General features: G+C 39.7%; 1 protein-coding gene across 1 annotated transcript in view; it reads left to right on the forward strand.

Moving 5' to 3' along the window:
• Positions 1–12,427, forward strand: part of ERICH6 (glutamate-rich 6) — a 45,796-nt gene extending 33,369 nt beyond the window's left edge. Inside the window, exons 12-14 of the mRNA XM_011972760.1 lie at positions 3,007–3,162; positions 5,272–5,500; positions 12,157–12,427. Of these exons, the coding sequence (XP_011828150.1) occupies positions 3,007–3,162; positions 5,272–5,500; positions 12,157–12,420 (649 nt within the window). The 3' untranslated portion in view covers positions 12,421–12,427. The remainder of the gene's footprint in view (positions 1–3,006; positions 3,163–5,271; positions 5,501–12,156) is intronic.
• The last annotated feature ends 132 nt before the right edge of the window (positions 12,428–12,559 follow it).

Genomic DNA, 12,559 nt, shown 5'->3' on the forward strand with positions numbered 1-12,559 from the left:
TATTTTTAGTAGAGACAGGGTTTCACTATGTTCCCCAGGCTGGTCTTGAACTCTTGACTTCAGGTGATCTGCTCGCCTCGGCCTCCAAAAGTGCTGGGATTACAGGCGTGAGCCACCACACCTGGCCCATGGGGTTTTTAAAAATATTTTCTCTATCTATGAGCATGTATATATATAAATTGATTCTTTAACTGTTTATTCATATTTTCTAACTGACTCCTTTACATAATGAAATTATACAATAATGTTATAAATATATGATAATGCAATAAATATAAAGATACAACACCGTTTTCCCCCAAAAAACAGGTAGCAATACCATTTTATAACCAAATAGTACTTTATTATATAGATGTACTATAATTCATTTAACCTATCCGCTATTACTGAACAAAGGTGGTTTCACAATTTTTGCTATTATACACAACAGCTAAATAAACAGCTTTGTGCATACTTTGTGGCATAGTCACCACTTACTTTCTTGAATTATATACCTAGGGGTTGAGGCTGGGCATGGTGAACCATGCCTATAATCCCAGCCCTTTGAGAGGCCACAGTGGACAGATCGCTTGAGCTCAGCAGTTTGAGATCAGCCTGGGCAACATGGGAAAGCCTGTGTCTACAAAAACAATACAAAAATGAGCCAGGTGTCATGGTGTGCACCTGTAGTTCCAGCTACCTGGAAGGTTGAGGTGGGAGGATTGTCTGAGCCAGAGAGGTTGAGGCTGCAGTGAGCTGTGATCGTGCCACTGCACTCCAACCTGGGCAACAGAGCAAGACCCTATCTCAAAACATTAAATAAATAAATAAATAAATATATAAACAAACAAACATATAGGGGTAGAAATTCTAGATGAATAATTTGGACATTTTAAAGCTTTGATAGATTTTTGCCATCCCTCCATCCCAGAAAATGTATACTAGTTTACACACCCATGAGCAGCAGAAAATTTTTAATACCAAAATTCAGTATCTATTTCATAGAACACCAAGTTATTGATCGCTTGGACTTTCTGCCTGATGGCCAGGTCATTCATTTAATATTTACACTTTCTGAGCTGTTCAGATCCTCATAATATCTGAGGAAAGTAAAAACAAAAAGCAAAAAAATGAGGCGGCCTTTTCATGAACTGAGAGCCTCCCCTTGTAGAAGAAAGTCATTTTTAGTTATCGTTCCCGAAGTGTTTAATTAAACCCCAATAATAAGCCAGAAAAATGACTTTCACAGCATAGGAAGCATAATGAAGTTTTAGTTCCTTAGACCCTATGAGAGTGTGTAGGTTTTGTTTTAATTACATCAATAAATTTTAAATAACTTACCTGGCCTAAAAATTTTTTTAAAGTTTTTAGAGACAGAGCCCTGCTATGTTGCCTAGGCTGGCCTCAAACTCCTGGGCTCAAGTGACCCTCCCACCTCAGTCTCCCAAGCAGCTGGGACTACAGGCTGTGTCTGTATAAAAACCATATAAAAATCATATAAAAATATAGGGCTTTCAAACTTTTATTATTAATCATTTAATGCCCTGACTTTATTCCTCTTAGCTTTCTTGAAGGCTGTGACTGATCTGCAAAATGATTTAGAATCAATCTTGTGTTTATTTCTGGACTTCTAATCAGCCTGGATATGGAAATGAGTATTAACAGTTAGTGAATTATCTTCAGTATATTTTATTACTTTTGATGCTATTGAAAATAGAACTGCTTTCTTAATCTCATTTTTAGAGTATCCACTGCTAGTGTATAGAAATACAATTTGTTTTTGTATATTGATCTTGTAGCTTACAACCCTGCTGAACTCATTTACTGGTTTTAATACATTATCTTATGAATTCCTTAGGATTTTCTATATACAAGAACGTGTCATCTGCTAATAGGTACAGTTTTACTTCCCTTTCCAATCTGGATACTTTTCATTTCCTTTTTTTTCCCCCAAACTTCCATGGCTAGAACATCTTTTTTTTTTTTTTTTTGAGATGGAGTCTTGCTCTCTCGCCCAGGCTGGAGTGCAGTGGCACAATCTTGGCTTACTGCAACCTCCACCTCCCAGGTTCAAGCAATTCTCCTGCCTCAGCCTCCGGAATAGCTGGGACTATAGGCACACACCACCATGCCTGGCTAATTTTGTAATTTTGATAGAGATGGGGTTTCACCGTGTTGACCAGGATGATCTCAATCTCCTGACCTCGTGATCTACCCTCCTCATCCTCCCAAAGTGCTGGGATTACAGGCGTGAGCCACCGCGTCCGGCCAGAACATCTATTTATAGTGCAATGTTGAATAGAAGTAGTAACAGTAGACATTTTTGTTTAGTTTCTGATCTTACAAAGAAAGCACTAAGTCTTTCACCATTAAGTATGGTTTTAATTGTGGGGTTTTTTTAATTAAAAAAAATAAAAATTCTAAAGATGAAAAAAAAATTGTTTTGTAGAGACAGGATCTTACTATATTGCCCAGGCTGGTCTCAAACTCCTGGGCTTCAACAATCCTCCTGCCTTGGCCTCCCTAGGTGCTGGAATTACAGGCATGAGCCACCATGCCCAGCCCAGCTGTGGGCTTTTTGTAGATACTCTTTATCAGGTTGAGGATATTCATTTCCATTTGAAATCCATTGAGTTTTCTTATTATTAAGAGGGTTGAAATTTGTCAAATGCTTTTTCTGTGTCATTGAGATGACCATGTGTTTTTTGCTCTTTATTCTATTAAAATGGTATATTAAGTTATTTTCAGATGTTAAACCAACCTTGCATATCTGGGGTAAACCCTACTTCATCATGGTGCATAATCCTTTTTATATTGTGACAGTTCATTTGCAAGTTTTTTGTTGAGGATTCTTGCATCCCATCAGTATATTCTGATCCACATAAAAAGCATAACATTTTCTGTATTAATATAGTACCTCCCATTTTCAGAATGCTTTATCATTTCAGAGTGCTCTCATAAATTGAATTTGTTCCCAGAATAGTCAAGGAGCATTAGAACAATTTATATGACCTTATCTGATCTCAGCTATCCATCTGGAAACCTAGCCATCATTCGAGTGCCCAACAAGGTAAATGGTTTCACTTGTATAGTCCAAGAAGATATGCCCACTAACCCTGCTATCCTGGCAGTGCTGGATTCCTCTGGCAGAAGTTCCTGCTATCATCCCAATGGAAATGTCTGGTAAGCTTCTAGGTTCCTGCTGCTGCCATTTTGTGGCTTTCGTTCTGGGAAATTTTGGTTTTTCTTTTTAAATGATAAGAATGGGTTTAAGAAGATTTATTTAAGTTAGTGGTCTTTAGATGGTAATGTTCAACTCAGGGTCATTTTTGGTTTACACCATTCCATATGCTTCTCAGTGGAAAAATCCCAAGCAACTATAAAAATAAAGCTCATCGTATTATTTCTATATGTAGTAAGAATATATGAACTATACAATTACAACATAGAAAAAAACTTGATAAATGATATGGTAACTCTAAAGATGTGGGATGTTAACTGAGGCAGTCTCTAGAGCCTATGCCATTCTGCTTCATCTGTGTAAACAACTTGTCAATAGACAGTTGATACACTATGTTGTTATTGTTTGAGATATATTCCTAACTAGTAAGTGTCCTATAGCCACAAGCAAGAACAATAACATACAGACAAAATATCCAGAGCAATGAAGATCCTGGTCCCAATTTAACCTACTATGTATAATTATGTGACTTCATATGATTTCATTTAGCCTGACAAAGTGAAATTTGGGTTCTAACTTCAAAACAGTTTAAACTTTTTGAACTTTTCAGAAACAGGTCTTTTCCTTTAAGTTATATACAGGTATAACAATCTCATCTCAGGAACTTCTGCCAATAATTGGCGAAGTTTATACTGCTAGTCTTGAGAAAGTTAGGATACCGAGCTATTTGTGGTTTTTGTCTACAGCAGTAGTCAATTCATTACCACCATGTATATTGGAAAATTTCTATGTATCTTTCAGGATTCTATAGCAATTCTATGTTACCTCTGATGGTAATTGATATTGTCACCAATATTCGTTGGTTTCTAGACTGGAAACCCATAGGTTCTTCCAGATTGGTTTTATGAAGCCATTGCCCCGTGAACTGAACTCTCAGGCACCCTGAGATGGCTCCTTGATACTCTCATAGCCCTATCTCTGCCTCTTGTGTAGTAAGTCCATTTCCCTTACCGGACTGACATTCCTTCAGGGCACATCCTGAATCTTTGCTACTACATAGCAGCATATCTGTACATAGTGTAGACTCAAAGAATGCTTACTAAATAAACAAGGGACTAACTTATCCTGAAAATTTTAGCTAGATAATTATTTTCACCCAGATTTCAAGATAAAACTAAATCTTCCCTTCCCAGACACAATAAGATAATCACCTCGGTTTCTCATTTGTGCTTTTGTTATTAGATTACTACCACTGATCAATAATGGGGACACGAGATGTTAGCTAGGGGTCCCCATGGCCAAGTCATCTAGTTTTAAAAAAATAATTCATTCTCAAATTAAGCCAACTTTCTGAGTACCCAGAACTGTATCTGTTCTCTCTCCTCAAGGTGGGGATGGTAAGAGGGTATGAGAAGGAGATAACTGAATAGAATGGCACAGCGATTAGTACTGCCAGATCTCAGATGGTGAGGGGCTAAAAGTGATGTTGTAAAATGTAAGGCATTCATGGTCTGAAGAGATAGGGTCGCCTAGTGGGTCTAAGGTGTCCACCTTTGCTCTGTCACAGACCTCTTCTCCACTGCAGTGATCACAGAGCTGTTCCCTGAGCCTCTGCCGCCACACTCAGCCATGATGGCAGGACTCGTGGGAGGACTCCTAGCTCCTCACTGGGCATTGCCAGAAAACAGCTCTCTTGTACTGAGGTCGACACAGTCTTCCCCAGAATTTATAGCCACAGGTCTTTATTTTGGTGTGGTGAAAATCTAAGCATTGGTCTTTCCTCCTCTTTCAGGATTAATCTACTCTTCTGTATCTTATTTTCTCCAGACTAAACCTTCCGTGCTCCCTCTTCATCCTTCCAGACTCCTTCATCCCAGGTTGATCCTTTGGGCCCATTTTAGTTTATCAGTATGAACTCAAATGGGATACAGTACTTCAAGTGTAGAATTTAGTCATAGTATTATCACTCCTAAGATGACCTGAAGTTTCCACCACTCATGCTAATTGCTGGCATAAACTGTTAGTCCCTTTGGCTAGCAAGTAACAGGGATAATTCCAGTATTTTATTACAGTGTTGCTGTTTATGATTTTTACATTTCCTTCCTGCCCAGGGTATACATCAATATATTGGGAGGTCAATATTCAGATCAAGCCGGCAACAGAATAAGGGCTTGGAATTGGTCAAATTCCATCACTTCATCACCCTTTGCTTCATTTAAACCTGTCTTTCTGGCTTTGAACCGTTATATTGGAGTCCGCATCTTAGAACAAGACAAGATTTCTATAACTTTTCTAGCAATGGGTCAACAGGCAAGAATCAGTGTTGGAACCAAAGTGAAGGTAGGTACATTTTAAAAAACAGTTTAAAGCATTTAGAATAATAATAAGAGTAAAATAACTTTTGTTAGTATTATTACTGATAGATTACACTAGTGCATGATCTACTGTCCACTAGGATTTTGGAATTCAATGGAAAAACATGTAGTGAAAGCTTCATATGGAATTGAGGCAGCTTTATTGTTTCTTATTCTGAAACTCCTTTAAGTTCAGACTCAGATCCAAGTAACACTTATTGCATGTTTGCTCTGTGCCTGAGTAGTGCTGCTTTGAGGGTTTTGTTTAAAGATTTCATGTTGTGTTTGTTTTTCTCCCTGCCATGGTAGAAAGCCTTGGGCTGCGTCAGGAGACCTGAGTTTGAATCACGTTCAAGACCAATCATAAGCCCCGTTTCCTTGGAGACACTTCCCAGACCTCCAAGTCCTTCACCCAGTCAGCCTCAACCACATCCTTCTATGGGTTTTCTGTGTACTTACCTCCATCCCCGTGCTTGCTGAACAGTGCTGCCTTTCCTACTGGATGGCAATCTCCTGAGAGGAAGAATCTCTATCTGATTGACTTCTGTAACTCCAGTGCCTCTCCCAGGGCACAGCCCTGAGTACATTCTCAGTGACCGGCAATAATGCATGATGGTTAAGAACATGGAATTCAGGTTGCAGATTCTCTGTAGTTTCAAACGTTAGCTCTGCCACTTGACTGAGTGAACTTGAACTTCAGTTCCTTATCCATAAAATGGAATCATGATTCTGACCTTACAGATTGCTGTGAAGATTTGATGAGAATGCAAAGTACTAAGGGTGATACTTAGCACTAAATAAAATAATGTAGATGTAGAGATGGATACAAATAGAGATGGATGTATAGCTATATACATAAATAACACATATAGTGTGTGACTTCGAACAGGTCCCTTAAACTTCAAGGACCTTTGTTCCACTGATTTCTTTTTTTTCTTTTTCTTTTTTTCTTTTTTTTTTTTTTTTGAGATGGAGCCTCACTCTGTCTTCCAGGCTGGAGTGCAGTGGCGCGATCTCGGCTCACTGCAACCCCCGCCTCCTGGATTCAAGCAATTCTTTCTGCCTCAGCCTCCTGAGTAGCTGGGACTACAGGCGCCTGCCACCATGCCTGACTAATTTTTGTATTTTTAGTAGAGACGGGGGTTTCACCATGTTGGCCAGGCTGATCTCGAACTCCTGACCTCAGGTAATCCGCCTGCCTCAACCTCTGAAAGTGCAGGGATTACAGGCATGAGCCACCATGCCAGACCCATTTCATGGATTTTTTTTTTTCTTTTTTTTTTTTTTTGAGATACAGTCTTTCTCTGTTGCCAGGCTGGAGTGCAGTGGTTGGATCTTGGCTCACTGCAACGTCCACCTCCCGGGTTCAAACAATACTCCTGTCTCAGCCTCCCAAGTAGCTGGGACTACAGGCACGCCACCGCGCAAGGCCTGCTTCTTTGATTTTTAAAGGAACACATAACTCCAAACTTCAAAAGTGCCTTCAACTTTTAAGTATGTGGAAATAGAATCTCAATATTCAACACAGGAAGGAATATCTCATGACCACCAAACAAAGGGGAGATTGCAGATTCAGGCAACACAGAGCGAGGATCTACAATGTGCTAAGCACTATTCCAGTTACTTTCAGTGAGTCTGGAAACTGCAGTCAAGTTTTTAGGCTCCAGGCAAACTTCTTTCTTGGTTAGAAATCTTCAGTATCGCCTCCTTTTGTTACATTACATCCATAGTAAATACATTTTTACCCAAAATATAAAGATACTTCTTTCTCCCCTCTCTCTCCCCCTACTTCCTTCCCCCACTCCCCCACCTCCCTTCCTGTCCCCACTTAGAAATTAATTCTAATCAAAAAAGAATCATTTTGATGCAAAAGGAAGAGTTCATTATTAAAGTTTTTTACTTTTCTCATTGTTCTCACAATCACCCTTTAGGTTTTTTTTTTTTTAAATTACAAGTGACTTGTGAATATATTTTTATATTTAAAGATTTAAACAATACAGAAATAAAGATAATTTTTTTAAAAAATGAGAATTCCATTCATTTCTTCTTCTATTCTAACTCCCTTCCCCAAAGTAATTACCACCCAAAATTTAGTGTGTCCCTTCCTCCTTACTATGTATTTATAAATTATTTTATACATTTTTTTTTTTCAGATGGAGTCTCGCTCTGTTTCCCAGACTGGAGTGCAGTGGCATGATCTTGGCTCACTGCAATCTCCACCTCCCAGGTTCAAGCGATTCTCATGCCTCAGTCTCCTGAGTAGCTGGGGCTACAGGCATACACCACCACACTCAGCTAATTTTGTATTTTTAGTGAAGGCGGGGTTTCACCGTGTTGGCCAAGCTGGTCTCGAACTCCTGACCTCAGGTGATCTGCCCACCTGGGCCTCCCAAAGTGCCGAGATTATAGGCGTGAGCCACCACACCCAGCCTATTTTATACATCTTTTTTAAAACATAAAATCTAGATGATGTACATATTGTATTGTTGGAGGGGGTTCCTATTTGTTTTTGTTTCCCACTTATTAAGTACTGACGATTTTTTTGTGTCTACATTTTGAAGAATATTGAATTTAATATAAATATTAAATTTATATGAACTTTAATGATTTCTCAGTGGCATTAAACACTGATGATCTCTTCTTCCTGGAATCATTTCTTCCCTTGCTTCCAAGACTATTCTTCCTTGATTTTCCTTGTACCTCACAAGCTGTTTCTTCTCATTTTTCTGGCCTGATTACTTTCATCTCCCCTTTTTCTAAATATTGGAGGAACCCAGAGCTTGTCCTTGGGTTGTCTTTTCTCTATACTCACTCCTCAGATTATCTCATTGAGTCTCACTTCCTTAAATATCATCTGCATGCTGATAGCCCTTTAATTTGTATCTTCAGGTAAATCTCATATGAACTCGAGACTTGCAAGTCTCTGATTCCAATTCAACATACCCATGTGGATTTCTAAGAGGGCATTAAAAACTTAACACAGGCCAGGCATGGTGGCTCATGCCTGTAATCCCAGCACTTTAGGAGGCCGTGACGGGAGCATTACTTGAGCCCAGGAGTGTGAGACCAACTTGGGCAACACAATGAGACCCGATCTCTATGAAAGTTGTTTTTTAAATTCTCCAGACATGGTGGCGCATGCCTGTGGTCCCAGCTATTTGGGAGGCTAAGGTGAAAGGACAGCTTGAGCCCACGGTTGGCGGGGTGGGGGACAGGGGGTTCAAGGCTGTATGAGCTGTGATTGTGCCACTGCACTCCAGCCTGGGTGACAGAGCAAGACCCTGTTAGGAAGAAAAGAAAAAACTCAACACAGCGGAATTTGATTTCAACACATGATCCAACCTCAGTCCTCTCCATCTCAGAAAATGGCAACTACATTCTTTCACTTGTTCAGGACAAAAACTCGGGAGTAGTTTCACAACTCCAAATGCTCTGTTTCACAGTCCCATACCAACTCATCTGTAAACTCTGCCTCCAAAATACTTCCAGAATCTCACACTTCTCACATTTTCCAGTGCTATCATTCTTGTCTGCCTCTTTACCTGATCCATCTCTTGCTTGATTATTGCAATAGCCTCCTAATAAGTCTCCCTGCTTCTGGTCTTCCCAAAGTTCATTCTAACACAATACTTGGAATGATACTTTGAAAACATAAGTCTGGTCAGAACTATCCAGGGACTTCTAATTTTACTTGAGTGAAACCCAAGGCCCTATAAAGGCTTGCAATACTGTACACAATCTGGACCTCTGTCTTCGAATAGTCTCTCTCTATTACCTTATCTCATTCACTACTCCAGCCATCCTGGCCTTTTTGCTATTCCTTGAAAATACCAGGCATGTTCCTGTCACAGGGTCTTTGCATTTGCTATCCCCTCAACCTAAAATGTTTTCCCCCCCATTTAGCATGTGGTTGTTCCCTCACTTCCTTCAGGTTTCTGCGCACAAAGTCCTTTCCTGAGCAATCTATCAAAACCAGCCACACCTACCCCCACCTTCTCCCTAGCACTCTGAGTGCCTCTTTGGTCATTTGCCACAAGTTTTAATATATAGTGCTGTCATTTTCTTTCACTTCTAAATAATTTAGAATACCTATTTTGACTTCAATGCAGTAGTCACTGAATTTTCAAATAGATAAAAAGATTTACCCCTTTTTTGTTCCTTTCAAAATGGTCAGGAAATATGACCTGCAGTTTTTTTCTTCTTGTTTAGAATGTATTGATATTTTCTTAGTGGTTGGTTGCATAATTTTTATATAAGTGTTCCATGTATATTTAACCAAAATGTTGTATAGTTTATTGGTACAAAATTCTATGTCTAGTTGTTCTAGTCACACCTCCCTCTCTATCCTTTTATTTTTATGTCATTGGGTTTACTTCTGAGAAATGTATGAAAGTTTCCCAAAATGATTGTGAATTTCTTTCTTGTTCTTAGTGTTTCAATCAGCTTTTGCTGTATATATTTTGAAGCTCTGCGATCAGGAAATTAAAGACGCTGACTCTCTTCTTTGTGAGTTGTACCTTTCGCCCAGGCCGGCTCATTCTTTCTCCTCACTCGTTCGCTCTTCAGCTGTTCCCGTTTTGTGCCCTAGTGTATTAGTGAGAGTTTTGTTTTTATTTTGACAATAAAGGTAGTAATATTATCAACATATGTTATTCCTAATTTCCCTTTTAGTGGCCTTTACCTTAAGTGCTGTTCCATCTGATGTTAAATTCTTACACTTACTTTCTCTTTGTTAGCATTTGTCTGGTATTTTTTCATCCTTTGATTTTCAACCTTTGTCATGTAGTTTTGAGTTACATGTTCTCTTGCAAATCAAATATAGTTGGATTTTGTTGCTTTCCTCAACCTAATAGACTCAGTGGGTTTTTTGTTTGTTTGTTTTTAGAGACAGGGTTTTGCTCTGTCACCCAAGCTGGAGTGTAGTGGTGTGACCATAGCTCACTATAACTGCAAACTTCTGGGTTCAAGCCGTCATACTGCCTCAGCCTCCCAAGTAGCTAGGACTACAGGCATGCACCACCATGCCCAGCTAACAGACTCAGTCTTTTAATACACTATATTTCAATGGTTAGTTTAAAATTAACGTATCTTTTATAATATGCATAAAATTAATTTCCAAATCCTCTAGTTGTTTTTCTTCCTTAACAATATTCTCTCAAGTCCCTAAGAAAATATTAACCATTTAAATATGGATAAATTTCCTAAAGTCTTTCTCTATCTCCTAATTCTTTTTCCTTGAGTATAAGTTGGTATATTTCCTTGAGTATAAGCTGATAGGTAAATCTGGTGCCTCTCTTTAGTCGCGTCAAATATTAGGTGATTCTCAGTCGTGCGTTCAATTTGGATTTCAGAATTCCTGTTTCCCTGTTCTGCTTACTAAAGTTTGCTTCAGATAATTGTGGAGACAATTTGTGCTGCTAAGGGGTAGAAAGCTAGCGCTAGTGCCTGCTGCCAGCCTCAGCCCGTGGGCACCAGTACTCAACATAAAGGAAAAGGTGAGGGGCCCACCTCCCAATTGATCAGCCTAACGTTTACCTCAGAGCCCCTCCTGCTTCCCATTTCTGTTGCGTTTGAGCTCAGAGTATATGTGTTTTTGCTTAGTGGTTTCATGTGGTCATTTCTCTCTATATACACATGGTCTCATCGCTTTTTGATTTTCAGGAATTCCTTAAAATTATCCTGCCGATGAAATCGTTCTTATTCCAACCCCGCTGGAAACAAAGGGGGGAAAAAGAAATCTTTCTTATTAGAGCCATCGTTGACTTAATCTGTAAAAAAGTTTTCTGTCGTCGTATGATATTTGGGGTAAAAGATTCTGACCTATTCTTTGTTGTTTGTCCATCTCATACGTTCTCCATCCTCCATTTCTTCCTTTCTATGGAAGGAGGAGTGAAATACAGAAATGATACTGTAAGTATCATCTTTTGCAGGTAAGTGGTCACTCAGCTTGCAGAGGGTAGTAGTTCTGCTTGCATTTCACCTGCCCCAGAGAGGCTAAATGCCCCTCCTAGGCTGGCCTTGAAGGTACAGACTGAAAACACCTCAGGCAAGACTGTCCTGGCAAATCCATTCAGTTTCTGCAGCTGCAGGAAGACAACACCCGCCTTGAATCGTCAAAAGCTGTGAGGGAGTAGGGAGAGCAGAGGCCAAAGAAGAGTAATGGAGAGGCTAATTTGGAATGGCCTCCTGGAGGTTGGGGCACATTTAGGAGCAGGAAAGGGAATTTTCATTTTTCCCAGTCCTACCCTCTCTGAGGAAAACTGCTCTTCTCAGTGCCTTCCCAGTGAGCACCCAGCCTTCAGACCAGCACTCACCCTACCTCCCCCACTGGGCACTTTCCAGGCAAGGGACTGTGTCTGAGGCATCTTTGTGATCCCCTCAGTAGGTTCTGGTTAAACTACATGAATAAATTATAAGCTTTTGAAGGTATCCATATTCCATTTGGTCTCTCAAGTCTCCACAGCGTTTCAACTCTTTCCTCACTCAGATTAGAATAACACCACCGCCCCTGCTTACGGATGAATTAGAGTGGACCGTCATCAGGAAATCCAACCCCACATAAGTGCCATGACTCAGCTCCTCCCACCTCCCCAGTTTCACTGCTGGACTCTGAGTTTCCTTCTCTTTCTCTTTGCTGAAAAGCTACCAAACCCTGAGGAGATTCCAGTCCTCCGATACGTGAGTGGAGATGACCTTGTTCTGCTGGCCAGTTTAATAAAGATCCGTCGCCTGTTTCATAAACTTGAAGGATGTGTGAATTTTCCCTCAAGCCAGGTTTGGGAAAAATTAAAGCAACCTTCCTACCTTTCTTCACTTGCTCTAAAACTAATTGCCCTCTGTCACAGTTCTGGTATAAAGCAAGATACAATGAAGACAATAAGAAATATAATAAATGAAGAAATTTAACTAAGAATGATGGTGCTTTCATTTGTTTTGTTGAGGTTTTTTTGGTTGAGGTTTATTTGGGTGAAGGATCGGGAGTGTGATGGCTAATATCAATCAAGGGTCAGCTTGATTGGATTGAAGGATGCAAAGTATTGTTCCT

This window comes from Mandrillus leucophaeus, unplaced genomic scaffold (assembly GCF_000951045.1).
Source record: "Mandrillus leucophaeus isolate KB7577 unplaced genomic scaffold, Mleu.le_1.0 Scaffold130, whole genome shotgun sequence".
Lineage (NCBI taxonomy): Eukaryota > Metazoa > Chordata > Mammalia > Primates > Cercopithecidae > Mandrillus > Mandrillus leucophaeus.